Consider the following 19,824-nt stretch of genomic DNA (forward strand, 5'->3'; position numbering starts at 1 on the left):
GAGGGGTCCCGAAAAGCGCTATATAAATGCAATCCATTATTATTATTATTATCATATAGAATGCTGTAGTGTACATTTCCATACATCTTATGCTTCAGTAGAGCTGTAGGTGTAGCAGAGCACCTTGTTGAAACCTGAAAAAAACATGCAAGTATTTTATCAAAATAATCTTGGCCTCAATGCAGGCTCGTAGTAAGACTCATAAAAGTTGCAATCAGCTGATTTTGAAGGCATTTTCTGTGGCACACATTCAACAACGTGTGGAAGCATTCCTCTGAGATTTTGGTCCATATTTGACATGACAGCATCACACAGTTGCTGCAGATTTGATAGCTGCACATTCATCATGTCAGCCTCCCATTCCACCAATCCTGAAAGTTGTCTACTGGATTGGGATCTGGTGACTGTGGACACTACTTGAGTACAGTGACGGATCTGAAGGATGGATCCATGCAAAGATGCCTCACACCAGACAGCATTTTTCCAATCTTCGCTTATCTCATTTTTTTGAGCCCCTGTCAACTGTAACCTCAGTTTCCTGTTCTTAGCTGACAGCAGTACAGTCTGCTGCTGCTGTAGTGCACCTTCTTCAAGGTTTGACATGTTGTGCATTCAGAGATGCTCTTCTGCATACCTTGGTTTTAACAAGTGGTTATTTCATTGCTGTTGCCTTCAGCTTGAAGCAGTCTGGCAATTCTCCTTTGACCTCTGACATCAACAAGGCATTTTCACCCAGAGAACTGGGGCTCACTAGATATTTTGGACATCAAACGTGAGCAGGCTATCTTGACCATATCTACCGGTGTGAATGCACTGAGCTGATGTCATGGGATTGACTGATTCAAAAACTGAATTTACAAGTAGATGAAGAGGTGTAGCTGATAAAGTGTCCAGTGAGTTTATGAATCACAATGTTTTCAGCATGTTTTATGCTTTTAAATAATGAGTACAAAGTGATAGGATTTCTGCAGTGGCAATAAAAGATAATCGAATAAAGGACAAACATCTGAAATAGGACATAACTGTCTAGGAAGTCGGGCTTATTGTAGGGGAGATCATGCTTGCTAGGAACTGCTGGGTTCTAATGTTCGCCACATTATCTGAATAAAAATGTCGTTTTTATCTACTGGGATATTAACAGACCCGCGTTTGCTGTGTGGTAATTAGATTGCCACAGAAGGACAAAACAGAGACAGTGACACAGTGACCCTCTTCTGGACTGCACTGCTGATATTGTGCAAAAAGCCCTTGTAGTTGGTGCGGCTACAGCTTTCCAGCATTGTTCTCTATAATAAAAATAAGACAGGAAATACATACTCACAGTACCCTGGGTGTGACAGCATTGTCATCTGCAAGAAAATGGCAAGAGCAGCACAAATGCAAGCTTTTAATTGTCTCATCATTGTCACGCAATAACGACCTACATTTCATTAACCGCTCCTGTACAACGCGTAGAGCCGCACGGCACTGACCCGAGCTGACCTTATTCTCTCTAAGGCAGTTTTTATCTCCTCACATCATAGGTCTGAGTTAATCCATAGGCTATGTTTAGCCTTTTCATCAGAATGCATCACTAACTTCGGGCACGGTGAGATTAAATTAGATTATTCATGATGTGTTTTCCAGTTTCCTCGCATGTTCACTGCGGGGGGAAGTAGGCCAGTTTGCGCAGCGGCAGAGCGATAGACCCTCTCTCTCATGTGTCCTCACGTTACACTGTTTCCCTTACATTACATGGCTGTAGGCGGAGGTTAGGGGAGGGGGCGGGGAGCAAGCCTTTTTAGCGCTCTATTTTCTGCCCGCGCGGGCCTCCGTAGAGTCGCTCGCTTCAAACATGGCAGCTTCCATGTGTTAATGTGAGAGCGAACCGCAAGCGGTGTGTAACAGAGAGTAAACAGCTAGCACAGGGGTGCCCGTTGCTTTGGAAACAAAATAATAAAACTTCTGAGAAAACAGGAGAGCCAGTGTCCACGCAGAGGAGGTGACACGGGTAAAAGCACTTAACCTTTGCTTATTTAGCCTAGCTAGTCAACATGCTAATTAGTTTGCGGCGATAATGTATGTTGTATGCAGAAACGTTACCGTAGTAACATCCGTTTCTGCTCCGTTTCAACAGAGCAGAGATTTACTCACTGTTATTTTATTGAACGACTGAACTGTAGAAGCTACAAAGGTGAGTTAAAAGTACATTTTAGAGGATATTTCATATTCAAGTGCTGAAGGAGTCTTAATCCATCAGTGACTGGGCGAACCTGTACTCTGCAGCAGCTGTGTAAGCCATTTAAAAAGTTAAAACTTCTTTGGGGACTCAAAGGATACCATTAACGTTTTGATGAGCACGATAAACTAGTGTGCTAAAATGCATATGAATGTGTTCATTCACACTCCAGTGAAAGGAAAGGCTCGGGTATGTGGCTTTTTGTCACATCACAAATGAAATATGAGTTTCCAAGTTCGGTCAGAAAACCTATTTACCGTTTAAAGCTTTTCTAAGAACACTAAGAAAATTGCACCTCTCACTTTCATTTATTTTTATTAATCAAAAAAGTGATTAACAGCTGCTTAGCTGCTCATTCAAAGAAATCAGCTAGAGATCATCTGGTTAATGGTTAATGGCAGAACACCCATTGATTCTTCAAAAGCATGAACTCCAGACGAGTCAAGCTCTACTGATGTGGTATTGTCATGGTTGTAGTGTGTGCTGTCTCACACAAAATAACCCATATTTTTTGAGATCTGATGACTGCCAAGGCTGTAGTGTACCATTAAGAATTGCATGTAACTGCTCTTTATTGAAGGTGTGCGTGATTCAAGTCTGTGTTGAGGAAACTGTGAGGTTGTTCTTTTTTTAAGCCAACATATTACTTAAGACATTTTAAATGTGTGTTTCCTTGCAGCCATTGTGGCTTTATGCTGGTGCGGACAGCCCGGCTGTTCCCCTTCATCATCTCCCATCACCTGCATCCCTCTCGCACGCATTCAGCCGGACACGGATTTCGGTGGAGTGCAGCTGCTGCTAGCAGGGGAGTGAGATTCATGGAAACTGAAGTTCCTGCCTCTAACCCTCCAGCTGCATCTGCTGAATCTTCAGCAGATGGCACGGGCCAGTCCGCCACTATCTCTACAGGTGACCAGGAGAAGATGCCTTCTGTGGGACTGTTACCAGGAGAGACAGTGGTTAAAGAGGGAAAGGCAGCCATCTTGTTCCCCAGTGCCAATGAGGTGTTTTATAACCCAGTGCAGGAGTTCAACAGAGATTTAACGTGAGTATGAACTTCGCCTTTATTGCCACTTGCAAAGTATCCACAACTGTCTCCATGTTAAAAGAAAAACTGATGGAACAGTAACAGTCAAAGTGTGATTTAGATAAAATAAGGTGTCTAAATCCAGGTTTTTCCAGGCTCATTGAGATGTGATATAAGCATGTTTTGACTATGTCATTGACACTTTATGAAACATATTAAAGAGAGACAAGGCCCTACTTGTTGGGTCTATATGTCAGAGAGTTGGACAAGCTAAACTCTGTAGGTATGTAATTAAGACTGATTTTTGTAGCTCTGATTAAATCTAATAATAATAATAATAATTGATTGGATTTATATAGAGCTTTTCAAGGCACCCAAAGCGCTTTACAATGCCACTATTCATTCACTCTCGCATTCACACACTGGTGGAAGCAAGCTACAGTTGTAGTCACAGCTGCCCTGGGGCAGCCTGACAGAAGCGAGCCTGCCATATCGCGCCATCGGCCCCTCTCACCAACACCAGTAGGCGGTAGGGTAAAGTGTCTTGACACAACGACCAGGACACAGAGCCCGGGGATCAAACCGGCAACCTTCTGGTTACAGATGCGCTTCCCAACCCCCTGAGCTGCGGTCGCCCCTAGAATGCAGCTCTGTACCCACTCCTGTAACCTGTGCGGTAGCCTTAAGTATACCCTCCTAACATTAACACTAAAGTGACTCAGTGAACTGTGACATGTGCGTTTAGTAGGAATATGTGGTGTAAATAGAGCGTTTTGTTTAGCACAAGGATATTACTTCTGTAAAACAAATTACAGCAGGTGGTAATTGTGTCTAGCATGCCCATTATACTAATAAAATAGTACGTATTCCCCAAACATATGCACTGTGAACATATGCAGTTTCTTTATTTTCATGGCTCAGATGATCCATGCATTGACTCTGTCCTGAAGTCTCACTTCTTCCTGTGTTTCTGTTATAGTAACTCGTGTTTAATTAATTATCCAGAGCAACACAGACACAAACCAGTATATAATCCCAAGTGCAAAAAGTTGGGACCCTGTGTAAAATCTAAATAAAAACACATTGCAGTGCATAAACTGAGACATTTTATTAAATTATTTGCTCATTTTGAATTTTATGGCAATTGCACGTCTTAAACGTTGGGCTGTGGGGAATAAAGGCTGGAAAAGTAAGTGATACTATAAAGGATCACTCGGACAAACATTTTTCAACTAATTAGGTTATTTGGCAACAGGTCAGTAACATGAAGGAGAATCAAAAAAGCATCTTAGAGAGACAGTTTGTCAGAAATAAAGTTGGCCACAGGTTCACCAATCTGAGAAAAATCAAAATCCAAAAATTCTGTAAAATTACAGAAATCTCTGTGCGGACTGGACAAGGCCATAAATCATTACTGGATGCCCTCAGGCAGCACTGCATTAGAAACAGGCATGTTTTGTTTTAGGGGCCAAAGCCCATTTAAAATGGACTGAGCCAAAGTGGAAAACTGTTCATAATGTGCAATTCTGTTTGGGGAAAACGTGAACACTGCATCATTTAACATGGTAGTAGAAGAGTCCCGGTGGTGAAGTGGCCTGCCTCGGGGCAGGATTTCACTTTCATCAGACGGTGACGTCCCTGTGGCTTCATCCATCCTTTATGTACAGTAATAATCTGCTTTTCCTGTCATTTCATTAACAAAAGTGTGTTAATTAATAGAAAAAAGTCACAAAAACCCCTGAAATGCTGGTGACTTTCCCTGGTCAGGGAGAAGATTGTTAGAAATCGCTTCTACAGTGGCCTCAAAAGTATTTGCATTGTTAAACAATCAACAAACTTCCTGAGCTTTGTTGACCTTTCTTTTTTACAGGATGAATTTTTAAGAACTTGCCATTAAAACAAAAAACAAACAAAAAACGAACCATAACATATATTTTTTACTACTGGCCACATAGTGGCACAATCGAGACCTGCTCTTTGTTCTCAAGAAACCATCTAGATTCATTAAATGTGTCTTTTTGCAAGGTAGTTTTGAGAGACGAACACTTCAGAGCAACACTCAAGACTGAAAACCTAAAACCTTCAGCAGGACACGGCTGCTCTCTTTACAAAGAAAACTCATCACTCAGTTGCTGTTTGACAACCTTGTTTGAGCATCTTTGGAAAGATCGAGCCACAACTACAAGAAACTACAGAGCAGGATTTGTGATTTTTTTTTTTCTCTCTCTAATTTTCTTATTGGTCTTTCATCTGTGTGGACACATCTCCCGTGTCACAGGAGATGTGTCTGAAGGAGAGAGAAAGTCCTGAGAGTTACTGCTCTGCCTGGACCCCGTTCTCATTTTTCTCTCACGTGTGCGTTTATAAGTAAACATTCCCTTTCTTCTTTCCAGATGTGCTGTGATCACAGAGTTTGCGAGAGAGCTGCTGGCTCAGCGAGGGGTGAAGGTGGTGGTGCCAGGCGAACAGGAGAGGGTGGTGGTCTCTCTGTCAGAGGAGACAAACGAGGCCGAGGCACAGACGGAGGAGAAAAACGGATCAGAGGAGCCAGCTGTAACGGCAGCTGCGGGGGAGAGATGTGAGGTATGTAAGAGTGATTTATTTATGTATTTTTTAGTGCAGTGGCACACCAACAGGCTTTTATTGCTATGTATGAATACAAATGCAGGATTTTAATGGTACATGTATCCAGCTTCTAGTTTAGAAGGTTTTGTTCATGCGTACGATCCAGAACCTGATTTATTCACGTGTGGAAGTTAAATTAAATACCATCTGAAGACTTTAGGATGATAATGAACATGAACAAGGCAGAACAAGTGGTGTACTTGTATTTCTATGTGAATGGTTCTGTATCTAAAAGCCAGGTATTATTACTGCCCAGAGGGACCTCCCATGCTAAAATCATATGCACTGGTTCCAGTGGAAAATCCTTCGATAGAGGCCAATTTCACACTTTGGGGGCCACAAGTGGTCGAGAGGCAATTGGATCATTTTCAAGAAACTTCAAAACATGTTATGAAGTTGATATAATCTCATTAGTGTCATTAGACTGAAGGTTTTTGTCTTTGTTTGTTAATTAGAACAGTTGCTGGTGATCCCAGCTTTCCCTGAATACAGCTCTCACATTTTTTTAATTAGTTTCAGTTTCACTTTGAGTTGATTAATTCTCAATAAGGAAGGAAAAACATGAGAGCAGCGACCAGCTTCAAAATGAAAATGTTTTTTTGGCTACGTTCACACTGCAGGCGAAAGCACATCAAATCCGATTTTTTTTGACCCTATGCGACCCATATCCGATCATGGTATGACAGTGTGAACGGCACAAATCCGATATTTTCAAATCCGATCTGGGTCACTTTCGTATGTGGTACTGAATCCGATACATATCCGATGTTTTAGAAAGCGACTGCTGTTTGAACGGTCAGGTCGCATTAAATCCGTCTTTTACGTCACTGACACAAGACAGACGCCAATTATCAGCGCCAGAGAAGCGCCAGAGAAGCGCCAGAGAAGACATCGCGAACGCTTCTCTGGCCATCCAGTGTAGATGTCAGTGAAACTGTTGGGAAGACAATGTTGGAGAAACGTGAACATTTTATTTGTACTGTATAATCTGCAGATTCTGACAGAAATCTGCAACTATCCTTTGAAGCACCGCTCCTCTCTAAAACAGCAATAAGGATCATTATTAGGTTATTTACATTATTATGTAAATAACAAAATAACTTAAAGCAAAAATTGGGAAATGTAAAGTCCGAACTCTTTATATTAAGGGCCATCAGTCAAACAATACTGTTTGCTCTGGGTCTAAACAGAGCGCGTTGTGTGTGAAGTCTTCTTTTGCGCATGCGGGCCGCTTTGAGCGTTCACACTAGAGCGCGTTTGCTGTCGCATTTTATTTGTAGTGTGAACACGCAGACAAAAAAATCGGATTTGATCAAAAAATCGGAATTGAGCATTAAGACCTGCAGTGTGAACGTAGCCTTTGAGGGAATATGTACACAGAGGGAGCAACGTTTTCACATTTTCTGTTCCAGCAGTTGTGAATTGACCTGAGAAAAATAAAGAGTTGTTCCATATAAGTAAACATAAAATCCTCCTCAGCACTGTTTCTGTGTCTTCCAGTCAGTCTTTGCATTCTTTTGCAGAGTCGATGATCAATCATGAGCTCAGTGAAGAATGTTGTTGTTAAAGAGTTGGATTCTTTTTTTATTGTTATTATCGAGTTATTGGAGACCAAAATGAAGCGAAATGAGAGTAAATCTAGTTGTAACTGTAAACTTGCTCTCTTGTGGGAAAATCTTACTCAAGGTTTAGGAGTGCTTATGGGAATTTTTGAGCATTCTTGTAGAAGTGTATTGTGAGGTGAGACACAGATATTGGATGAGAAGCCCTGGCTAACAGTCTCCACTCTAATTCATCCCGAAGGTGTTCTGTCGAGTTGAGGTCAGGATTCTGTGAAAGCCAGTCAAGTTGTTCCAAACCAAACTCGCTCATCCGTGTCTTTATGGACTTTGCTTTGTGCACTGATGTGCAGTCATGCTGGAACAGGAAGGGGCCATCCCCAAACTGTTCCCACAAATTTGCTTGTTTTTATACACCTGTGGCCTTGGAAGTGATAGGAACACCTGAATTATATCAGAGACTACTACACCATATATTTGGAAGATGTGGTGTATATTCAAAAACGTAAAGCAACTCTTTGATTAAAGAGCTCGTAATTTTTGGCCGGCAATGTGTAATTTTCGTTTTCAGGACTTGTTTCTGTTGCTGCCAAGAGGCCAAAGAGTGCGTGTGTGTGTCTTTGTGGAACGTTAAGTGTGTTTCCCCAAACCTTTTGTGTCAGCGTGGTCTGCGTGTCCTGGAGGGCCTAGCAGCATCTGGTTTGCGCTCGGTGCGTTTTGCTCTGGAGGTCCCAGGCCTGCAGAGCGTCACTGCCAACGACTTCTCTGCTAAGGCGGCGGCTCTGATCGCCAGGAATGCCCAGTACAACGGAGTGAGCCACCTGCTCCAGGCCAGCTGCAGAGATGCCAGGTATGACTAGTCAGCATGTTCTGCTGCTTTACTTCCCACTTTTATCAGCTCCACTGTTCAGTACCATCTTCTTTCCCCCCCATTACTTCTTGTTTCATTGTTCTTCACTTTTGACCTTTGACCTCCTGTTCACATTTCTCATGAGCATCTTTTTTTGTTGCTTTTATCCAAATTTACCATTTAAGATAAATAAATAAAAATTTCTCTCTCGGGTTTTAAACACAGCATGCTGATGTATGACATGCGAGCGAAGAAGGATCGCTATGACGTCATTGATCTGGATCCCTACGGTAGCCCGGCCTCTTTCCTGGATGCTGCCGTTCAGTCTGTCAGTGAAGGAGGTGGGTAGTTCACCGTAGCAGCTCCTCTAGGTTTCATCACTTTCAGGGATGTGGAAAGTTTCAGATCACTGTTGTAACTGCAAATATTCAACTAGTGCAGAGGCTGCTGACACATGCATGTATGCAGTCTTTTAAAAAGCCAACAGCATGGTGCATGTGTGTGATAGACTAAATGTTAACTGGCTGAAAGTTTCAATTAAATGTGATTTTTATAGCAACAAATCACAACAACAGCCACCTCTAGGTGCTTCATATTCTAAAGTAAAGATCGTACACTAAGGAGCTCGGTAAAGTGCTCCTTGCCAGCTTAATGGCCTGTTGTATGTAGCCCAATAATGGAGGTAGAAGCTGACACCACACGGAGCTGTTTTCAACACTGCGTTGCATCTGAAGTGAATTCAGATTACTTTTCAAAATTCACCATAAAATCAGTTTGGCAGCTGCTCAGAAGTGGGCGAGAGATTGTTAGTGAAATAATTCTTGTTTGGTTTGATCCACTTTAAGTGTCAAAATCACTTTGTTTGTCACAAAGCAGAGAATAGCGTGTGTGTGTGTGTGTGTGTGTGTGTCTTTTTGTGTATATGTATGATGTCTAATCTACACGGTTAAGCTGCCACTGCAGGTTTATAAATTTCAGTCTTTTAGATTTCTCGTCTTCTCTCCCCCCCCCCCCTCAGGTCTTTTATGTATAACCTGTACAGACATGGCGGTGATGGCAGGAAACAGTGGAGAGACTTGCTACAGCAAATACGGTTCAGTCTCCATCAAAGCCAAATATTGTCATGAAATGGTGAGGGCACAGAGTATACACACAAACAAACACTCTCCACACTCTGGCTCACTCTCAGAAATGTGAAAATGACACATTGCAGTACATGCACAGTCATGTTTGCATTAGTGTGTAAGCATGCAGAATGTATCTGAGTGAGACGGTGACGCTGTAAGTAATCGTACGTTCAATTTAGCCAAGTGAGTTTTCGTGACGTCAAAAACAAATGATATTTTATTCTTGTTGCGATTGTCTGAGGTTATAATCCTTCAGTGTGCACACTTTGGGAAAAGAAATAGCAGAGCAATGATTGGCTACCTCTCCAGAAGTTCCTCTTCTTGTGGATCATCTCCAGCTCCTCCATTTTGGACCGCAGATGGTGACTCTACTTTCTGTTCAACCTGAAGGCATCAAGCCTGCACTTGCTTCAGGTACAGTGTAAGTTGGACCTCCGGCTAGTAACGGATCACCGGGACAGCCGTCACCAGCTGCAGTCCAAGATGTTGGAGTCAGTTTCGGGATGAGAGACTCAGAATTGACTGTTTTATTACATGTAATTAGAAAACTCCCTGAAAAGCCTTCAGTTGATCCAAAATGATGCAGCGAGAGTACTGACAGGGACTAGAAAGGAAGAACATATTTCTCCTGTTTTGGCTTCTCTTCACTGGCTCCCTGTTAAATCCAGGACATAAAAGATCTTTAATATCATCCCCCATCTTATCTTAAAAACCTCAGAGTACTGTATCACCCCAGTAGATAACTTCACTCTCAGACTGCAGGCTTACTTGTGGCTCCCTTTCCTGTTAAGATTTGGGAGACAAACACTCTCTACCTTTAAGATTAGGCTTAAAACTTTCCTTTTTGATAAGGGATAAAGTTAGGGTTGGATCAGGTGACCCCGAATCCTCCCTTATATATGCAGCAATAGGCCTTGGCTGCTCGGTGCTTCCCCTGATCCACTGGGTGTTTCTTCTAAACTCATTATGTGTTTAATTATTAGTAATTGATTAATCTTTGGATCACGTTCACAGTATGCCTTTGTCTCGTCTCCCTCCCCTCATCCCAACGGGTCACAGCAGATGGCCCCGCCCCTCCCTGAGCCTGGTTCTGCTGGAGGTTTCTTCCTGTTAAAACGGAGTTTTTCTTTCCCACCATCACTAAGTGCTTTCTCATGTTTTGTCAGATTTGTGAGTTTTCTCTGTATTATTGCAGGGTCTTTACCTTTATAATATAAGGAGACTGTTGTTGTGATTTGGCACTATATAAATAAAAATGAATTGGATTGAAATGAAATATTAGTAAAATAACAAAATATATGCAAAAAATACAGAAAAAAGTAAAAGACATAAAATATATACCACACAATTCTACATGTTTGAAAAGCAGAAGGATAAATTTTACACTTATTTGATGAGTGAAAGTCACGACTGTTACCTGCCTGTAGGGAAACATGAGACAGGAAGACTGTAGGTGGCTTTTTAAAATAAGGGTGAAGGGCTTATCGAGTCATCTAAGTCAAACATGCAGCTGTCTCAGTGGGATCCAGATGGATAACAATAAATTACACAGTATGCTTGGGCAACCATCCAAAGAGTCATCGTGTAGACAACGCCGTTCTCGTTGAATATTTTCTTTGGCAGAAATACAAGAAAAGAGCAACTGGTGAATGTGTTTGCACCACAGCCAGAACATGTGTGGTGTTCTCATAAAGGTCTTTTCTTCTTTTTCCCACCTTCTCATGTGCTATCATGATCTGATTTCATGCTGCATATAGCACAAGTAGTTTTCCACACAGTAGTGGAATTCACACAATCTCTAGCTGTGAGTGGCAGTAATGGAACATAAATGCAAGGTTCATTAAAAAAAACTCATAAATTCTATTTGATTTGATGAAAAAGAAACCCCTCTGCAGCTGAATAAAACTTCTTATCCAACATAATTTCCTCACATCCCTGTAAACAGATCCGAGATGTTTTCCAGATTTTCACAGCAAGAGAAAAAAAAAAGTGCTGAATACGTGCCTCTCTCCATCTTTGAACTCCAGGCTCTGCGTATCATCCTGCACAGTTTGGACCAGAGGGCAGGAGTGTACCAGCGATACATCCAGCCCCTGCTGTCCGTCAGCGTCGACTTTTACATTCGAGTCTTCGTCCGCGTCTTCACAGGACAGGCTACAGTCAAAAACTCAGCCAGGTGCTCGCTCACACACACGCACACACTGTCTGCTAACAAAGGCTGATCTATCCTGTGTGATGAAAGATGAATGATCCTGAAACTGGGTCACTGCAGGAACAAATGCACAAAGTAACAGCAGCAGGGGGATTTGTGAGGGTAAAAGTAAAGTGCTAATAGAATAATAGAAATCTGGGTACGTGACACTAAAAGATGATATTATGACTGATGTGCTCAGTATTGAAACACAAAATGACACTGCAGTTGAGTCCCGTCTCTCTTTGTTGCAGTAAGCAGGCGCTGGTGTACAACTGTGTCGGCTGCGGGGCTTTCCACTTGCAGAGAATGGGCAGGAGAACAAGCAACGGAAAACAGTGAGACACTAAACACTCTGCTGCTGCTTCTAATGAGGTTCTGTGTGTGATGGTTCAGTCGAGGTGTGCTCATCAGTGAACTGGCGGCTTGAAATAAAGTCCTCAGTTTATGGTGTTTCTGTTTCTTTTTGGATGTAAAAATCTTAGGTTGAACTCAATCAAAAGGTTGACTTCAAGGAGCCATGGATGGATACGTTTGGCTAAATGCTTTACTATTAAATGTGAGGTTTGCTGTTCAGAGAACCCCTCTGTGTTACTTGATGATCACTGCGTGCGGTAAAGTCGATGTCTGTTTGATTTCAGCATGAAGTATTCTGCTGCCACCGGGCCACCGGTTGGACCAGAATGTGAGCACTGCGGACAGAGACATCAGGTGATGCACAAACACGTCACGTCAGTGTGCTAGCATTCGCTCTGGGTTACAGTTTTTGTTTTGGTGGTTATGGCAGAAATGTCCCACTTCTCAAGCATATGATCACTGATACATTCACAGTACTTGGCTGGGCCTCCTCCTTACCACATATTACTGTATGGAGGCGATCAGCTTTTGGCCCTGCTGAGGTGTTACTGAAGCCCAGGTTGCTTTGACAGCTGCCTTCAGCTTGTCGGGTGGATCTTCCTCTTGAAAATACTTCACAGATTCTGTGTGGGGTTTACGCTAATCGAGCACAGTAATAACATGGTTGGCAAACCATTTGGTACTAGTTTTGGCACTGTGGGGAGGTGCTAAGTGCTGCTGGGAAGTGAAATTAGCATTTCTATAAAATGTCTTAGCAGATGGAATAATGAAGTACTCTAAAATCGCCTTCATTGACTTTGCAGCACAAGTTATCAGACTGTGGAAACTGTGGATTCAATTGAAAAACATCAGAATGTCGAGTGTAGTGCTGGTTCATGCAGGACTAACACCAATCACATCAGCTGATCTTATGTTTGTAATACAGAGCACAGTTTTGAAGCTGTTTTGTCCTACCTAGAGTTTGTGGGCATCTGTAGGTTGCCTAGCAACCCAACTCCACCTGTTGTGCTGTGTCCAGTCAAATCAGTGTGGTTGTGTTGTCATTTACAGGGAGTGCAGAATTATTAGGCAAGTTGTATTTTTGAGGAATAATTTTATTATTGAACAACAACCATGTTCTCAATGAACCCAAAAAACTCATTAATATCAAAGCTGAATGTTTTTGGAAGTAGTTTTTAGTTTTAGCTATTTTAGGGGGATATCTGTGTGTGCAGGTGACTATTACTGTGCATAATAATTAGGCAACTTAACAAAAAACAAATATATACCCATTTCAATTATTTATTTTTACCAGTGAAACCAATATAACATCTCCACATTCACAAATATACATTTCTGACATTCAAAAACAAAACAAAAACAAATCAGCGACCAATATAGCCACCTTTCTTTGCAAGGACACTCAAAAGCCTGCCATCCATGGATTCTGTCAGTGTTTTGATCTGTTCACCATCAACATTGCGTGCAGCAGCAACCACAGCCTCCCAGACACTGTTCAGAGAGGTGCACTGTTTTCCCTCCTTGTAAATCTCACATTTGATGATGGACCACAGGTTCTCAATGGGGTTCAGATCAGGCGAACAAGGTGGCCATGTCATTAGTTTTTCTTCTTTTATACCCTTTCTTGCCAGCCACGCTGTGGAGTACTTGGACGCGTGTGATGGAGCATTGTCCTGCATGAAAATCATGTTTTTCTTGAAGGATGCAGACTTCTTCCTGTACCACTGCTTGAAGAAGGTGTCTTCCAGAAACTGGCAGTAGGACTGGGAGTTGAGCTTGACTCCATCCTCAACCCGAAAAGGCCCCACAAGCTCATCTTTGATGATACCAGCCCAAACCAGTACTCTACCTCCACCTTGCTGGCGTCTGAGTCGGACTGGAGCTCTCTGCCCTTTACCAATCCAGCCACGGGCCCATCCATCTGGCCCATCAAGACTCACTCTCATTTCATCAGTCCATAAAACCTTAGAAAAACCAGTCTTGAGATATTTCTTGGCCCAGTCTTGACGTTTCAGCTTGTGTGTCTTGTTCAGTGGTGGTCGTCTTTCAGCCTTTCTTACCTTGGCCATATCTCTGAGTATTGCACACCTTGTGCTTTTGGGCACTCCAGTGATGTTGCAGCTCTGAAATATGGCCAAACTGGTGGCAAGTGGCATCTTGGCAGCTGCACGCTTGACTTTTCTCAGTTCATGGGCAGTTATTTTGCGCCTTGGTTTTTCCACACGCTTCTTGCAACCCTGTTGACTATTTTGAATGAAACGCTTGATTGTTCGATGATCACGCTTCAGAAGCTTTGCAATTTTCAGACTGCTGCATCCCTCTGCAAGATATCTCACTATTTTTGACTTTTCTGAGCCTGTCAAGTCCTTCTTTTGACCCATTTTGCCAAAGGAAAGGACGTTGCCTAATAATTATGCACACCTGATATAGGGTGTTGATGTCATTAGACCACACCCCTTCTCATTACAGAGATGCACATCACCTAATATGCTTAATTGGTAGTAGGCTTTCGAGCCTATACAGCTTGGAGTAAGACAACATGCATGAAGAGGATGATGTGGACAAAATACTCATTTGCCTAATAATTCTCTACTCCCTGTATGGCTGCTCTGTTCTCTCACCTGGCTTTCCATATGACCGGTCCCAGAGCAGCGCCAAGTGGCCACATAAATGACTGCTGATGGAACAAAACAGTCTGACTGTAGAGGTTCTGACTGAAATGTGATTCCATTGTATTTGGGAACAAATGTAAAGGTAGCTGACTTTTTTTTCTCCATTAAAGTTTTTTTAAAATGACTTTAAAGTCAAGGGTGCAGTGGCCCACTTAAAACCAGAAAAATCCCACAGGGACCTCCCAAAGTTTTCACTCTAATCAAAATACAAGAGAGAAAGATGGATTCATTGAAATTTTCATTCAAGAAACATAAACGACTCTGGCTGTTGGCTATTAATTGCTAATGCTACCCAGTCACATGCACCGTGTTAAAGCAACACACCTGCCAAACAGGGCATCAACTTCAATATAATAGCAGTGAATTTAGGTTGGAGTAATGAGTAATATCACAAACTAATCACCTGCTATTACCAGCTTTAATTCACTTTTTTATTGAAATAAATAAATTTATATAAATGTATTACTGTACATAGATGTAAGTTCAAGCTGACTGCCTGCATTACCCTTGCAACTCACCAGGGGTCCCCAGCACATACTTTGGGAATCACTGACTTAAATGGTTTATATGTCCATAAACTGGCCTGCTTGTTTCTGGTTGTTACTGTGTGGGCATGCATAAAACTCCATTTGAAGCCTCTACCTCTCCTCTTTGCAGCTGGGCGGTCCGATCTGGGCAGAGTCCATCCACGACCTGGAGTTCGTCCAGAAGGTTTTGTCTGCCGTGTTGGGGAACCCTTGCAGGTTTGGGACATCTAAACGCATTGAGGGCGTGCTGAGCATGGTGACTGAGGTACTCATTCCCTTTCTTATATATGCTCTCACTGCTGGAACAGGTGCTATTTAATGGGATTGTCCCGTGGGTGTGGTTGGTGGCGTTAGCCGGCTTTTTGTTGTGTGAGATAGACTGTGATCACGTTTCAGTCGTAGTTTCCTGTCAGACTGAAGCTTCATTGCCTGTGACGTGCTCTGTGTTTCAGGAGTTGGAGGATGTGCCGCTTTATTACACCGTGGACAATCTGAGCAGCACGATGCACTGCAATACTCCATCCCTGCTCCAGTTTAGGTACACACACACACACACACACACACACACACACACACACACACACACACACACACACACACACACACAGTTTGCATCAACTGATGGTCTGTATGCATTTCTTAAAGACTTACAACTCATGCTTTCTTAAATTTAGTTGTAGGTCGTAAGCTGCGACCGCACAGGAAGTGATTCACTCGATGCATGTCACTTTGAAGCAGTTGGCAGCGGTTATTTCACCCGCAGTCATTTTTGATCGTGGAGTGTTGTTCACGCGCTCTCTGATTGCCACTTCGCTTCGCTGGTTGATACAGCTTTACTGTGAAAGAACTCTTTGCAAATGTGTAATTGTGTAACTACACACAGACACTGTTAGACACTACTGTCTTTAAAAAAAAGTTTTTATTTGATTAGAGAATTGTCAGTGACAGCAAAATGTATTCTTTAGAAAGGTGTCACACACCCAGAAAGGTTACAAAGCACTGTGTAACACACACACACACACACACACACACACACACACACACACACACACACACACACACACACTTTGCTGATAGAAGGAAGTCAGCAGTAACTTGAAAGAGCATCTCTTTCCACACGACATGTCAAACCTTGATATTGAAATCTGACACACGGCTTTGACTGAGGCATACCACCTGTTGTTGCAATCTTTTGTTTGCAAGGGTCAGCCAATCAGAAGAAACAATCCTGAAAGGGGAGAGGGGAAGGCAAGGGAGCTGAAATGGCTTCTTTCAGACAGACGATGAACTCGGCTGCTGCACCAAAGCCCTGGATCAAATTAATAAGAATATTTTGATTATTTTAAACTGTCAAGTATACAAAGCTCCAGTATAATCCTTAAATAAAAAATATGGAGTTGGAAATGAGCATAGCTGCCCCCGCTTTAAAGCTCTCATCCATTTATATCTAACACGGAGTCTGTGGCATCTTCTACCTTGTTGTTTAGGTTATTCTCCTGCTGTGCATGTGTGAATGTCCACATTTGTTTGTTTTCAGTGATTCCAGGAGGAAAAAAAATATCTTACCCGTGGCTTTCCGTTTGTCTGTTTGTAGGGAAAACCTTCCTCCTCTCACATTTCTCACAAACTGAATCATCAGAGCATCCTTCCTCTATCTCACTCTTTTCAGGTCTGCTCTCCTCCATGCTGGCCACAGGGTCTCCCTCTCTCACGCCTGTAAAAACGCCATCAAAACAGACGCCCCTCCTGCAGCCATCTGGGACATCATGCGATGCTGGGTAAACTTTACAGGAGAAAAAGAAAAGCTATTTTTTGTAATCCTGAACACAGCCACACGCTGTTGTTGCTTAAACATTTCCATGTCCTGCTGGAAATGTCGACACTAAATAAAAAGTGAACATGCTTATTCAGAATCGTGTAACACATTTAAAGTCACACATGCATGTTTGATGATCTGCTGCAGGAGAAAATCAACCCTGTAAAGAGGGAGAAATTATCTCCGACCAGCCCCGCATTCAAGATCCTCTCCACTGAGCCCAGGTGAGCCACTTTGAGCCATCAGGAGCACATTTACCGCTTTAAAAGATTCCACTGTCTCTGAAAAATGCACAGCCCTAACCTGCAGATCTGTAATGTTTGTGTGTTTGTAGCTTTGAGGCCTGTTTCACTGTAAGGGAGGACGCCAACCCTCAGTCCCGTAAGCGCCACCTGACCCGGTTCCAGGAGAATCCTCAGGCCTTCTGGGGACCCAAAGCTCGCGCCAAAGCTGGGTAACCATAACAACAAGTTTGTTCGTTTTTTTTTAATAGTCCAGAGGTCACAAGTGTCACATGCTGATGTTTCCAAAGCAGCTAAAATGTGTGTCAGTTGAATCAAGAAGTACGGTGGCCTTGAGTGGTCAAACACACTGCAACTTCAGAAAAAACTGCAAAGACGCACAAAACACAACAGAAATACGAGGGCAAACCCAGAACTAAGGTCTCCAAAGCAGTGGTGACGTAGAGAAACTGTTCATACGGCTGTTTGCCACACTGTTGTGATCGGTGCTTCCTCCACTCCCGAACAAGCATGCGCAGCTTCGCTGGGACGCTCCATCTTGGCTTGGCAGCCCTATGAAAATGGAGCTCTCGCTGAACGCTACCGCCAAGTGCGTGCAGGGGGTATTGTTGGTTGACTTTCTGCCACAATAAATGCTGAAAGGTACTGTGAAACACTGAAAAAAAACTCAGAAGGGCTATTCAGAACCAGAGAAGAGGAATGCTGAGCAAGGGCGTAAGCATTCTCCACGACAACGCGCGACCGCACATCGCTCGTCAAATTGTCACTCTCCTGCAAAACTTTGGTTGGAACTTCATCACCCACCCATCCTACAATCCGGACTAGGCACCCAGTGACTCCCACCTGTTCCTAAAGTTGAAAGAATATTTGTCCAGAAGGTGATTGTGTGGCGCCAGCAAGCGGGTATGACATGGGCATTGTAAAACTGCCACAGCATCTGCAAAAATGCAGCGAGTGAAATGGTGATTATGTAGAAAAATAAATAATTCTTCAACCTTTAAAATGATGTAAATATTTCTAAAACGATAGGTGACCTTACTTTTGAGATTGCCCTCGTAGGAAAAAACCCCAAACCTTAAATACCCTGGATTAGTTTAGTTACTTAAAGTAGTCCTGAGTTTTTCTTTGGAGAGAAAAAAAAGCTGTGTCCATGTTCTTCCAGTGTTCTTTGTTTCTTGCACATGTTGCTCCTTCTATCATCTCCACTTATTTATTTATTTTATTCTCTTTTCTCTGGTTTCCTGTTAATCTTTCTCCTCATTTGTTCTCTCCTTCAGTGGTGGAATCTCTGCTGACCTGCAAGACAAGAGGAAAAAGTTCCAGAACAAGAGAAAGAACCAGATCACAGACTCTTCTCAGCTCAAGACCTTCCCCTGCAAGAAGTTCAAACAGGTCAGATTTACTAAACACAACCTAAATACACTTTTTTTTTTTTTTTTTACATTAAAAACTCTTAAATAGTGCTTTTACCTGCATCCCACTCAACTGAAGGTGAAAATGGTGACTAGCTGGTGAACATAGCATAACATTTTGGTAATGACTTGGTGGAGACCAAAATGATGCTGTTCTTGTGGCTGCTGGGCATTTAAAGCTAAGAGGCCATCTGTGCAAAAGGCTGCCCACCCCAGGCATGGTTCTGCTCAGAGGGGTTTTCTCACAAACTAGGAGTACGTGAAAAGGGTTTCTGCCTGCTTAACATTTAGAACTATGTTTGTGCACAGCACAGTAAAATGAGAGGAAGAGCAGAAAGCATCGTTACTGTTGCAGCAGCTGACGGAGTCGCTGCAGGTGAGGATCGCTTCAGCACGTCGGGTTCTTTATCATACTGTTGGCACACTCAAGTCCCTCTGAATTAAAGGCAGGCAATTACCTAAATACTAATTAGTCCCGTAAAGTCTCGATGTCCTGGGCGGAAAATGAAACGGCAGACTCGTGCTGACGAATTAGTCTTCTCCATAGGTTGCTTTGGCAGGTCGCCACACACTGCTGGTTTCCTGCCAGAGAAGCTGCGCGCTGCCTCGGCAGCCACAGCCAAAACATACTGCTGGCTGTTCAGACGTTACTACATCAGAATCCAACAGCTTTCATGAGTATTTCTTTATTTTTGTCTTTCAGGGAACATGTACCCACGGAGACGAGTGCTGCTACTTCCATGACTCGGAGCAGACAAATGAACAGAAAACAGAGTGATGACTCTATATTTTTCCTTTATTTTAAAATAATCTTATTTCTGGAATTTGAATGGATGTTTGAATGTTGCGCAGCAGACTGTTTTGGCTTTTAAAAGTTACTGTACATAACATTTCCATGATTTAGTTCTATACCAGAGGGGTTTTTTTTGACTGTCAGCCTGTGTTCACACCAATAAAGTCATTGCTGTGAGACTGTTTTTGATATTCATAAATAACATCAGGTGGACGATTATAATCTGACACACCTTTGTCACTCAAAAGGTCAAATCGTTATGAAAAGCACCTCTTTGTATAGTTTTCTTTACGTTTCCACTACAAAAACAGTTGCTTGTATAGCACCTCAGCAGCCATTTAGCTTCTCACACTAAAAAAACACCAAAAAACCCTTTTTGATCATCCGAGGCTTCACATCGCTGCGTGG

The 19,824-nt window shown here is 42.6% G+C and overlaps 1 protein-coding gene across 2 annotated transcripts; it reads left to right on the forward strand.

The window, feature by feature from the left end:
* Positions 1–1,803: 1,803 nt before the first annotated feature.
* Positions 1,804–19,596, forward strand: trmt1 (tRNA methyltransferase 1). Of its 2 annotated transcripts, XM_085409218.1 has the most exons (17): positions 1,804–1,990; positions 2,117–2,173; positions 2,898–3,263; positions 5,639–5,828; positions 8,092–8,279; positions 8,505–8,620; positions 9,298–9,410; positions 11,434–11,582; positions 11,852–11,935; positions 12,239–12,308; positions 15,284–15,418; positions 15,606–15,691; positions 16,823–16,931; positions 17,117–17,193; positions 17,304–17,423; positions 18,489–18,603; positions 19,327–19,596. In XM_085409218.1, the coding sequence occupies exons 3-17, from the start codon at positions 2,911–2,913 to the stop codon at positions 19,399–19,401; spliced, it is 1,980 nt and encodes a 659-aa protein (XP_085265344.1). In that variant the 5' UTR covers positions 1,804–1,990; positions 2,117–2,173; positions 2,898–2,910; the 3' UTR covers positions 19,402–19,596. The 2 variants fall into 2 exon arrangements, with proteins under 2 accessions (XP_085265344.1, XP_085265343.1); XM_085409217.1 differs by lacking the exon at positions 2,117–2,173.
* Positions 19,597–19,824: the final 228 nt, after the last annotated feature.

This window comes from Rhamphochromis longiceps, linkage group LG6 (genome assembly GCF_057381845.1).
Source record: "Rhamphochromis longiceps isolate RC_006_pf linkage group LG6, R_longiceps_female_GT1.1, whole genome shotgun sequence".
Lineage (NCBI taxonomy): Eukaryota > Metazoa > Chordata > Actinopteri > Cichliformes > Cichlidae > Rhamphochromis > Rhamphochromis longiceps.

Coding starts and splice junctions, on each gene's coding strand:
- trmt1 (XM_085409218.1), top strand. CDS start 2,911: ATGCTGGTGCGGACAGCCCGGCTGTTCCCCTTCATCATCTCCCATCAC. Junction 8,621..9,297: donor TCAGTCTGTCAGTGAAGGAG/GTGGGTAGTTCA, acceptor CCCCCCCCTCAG/GTCTTTTATGTATAACCTGT. Junction 11,936..12,238: donor AGAACAAGCAACGGAAAACA/GTGAGACACTAA, acceptor GTTTGATTTCAG/CATGAAGTATTCTGCTGCCA.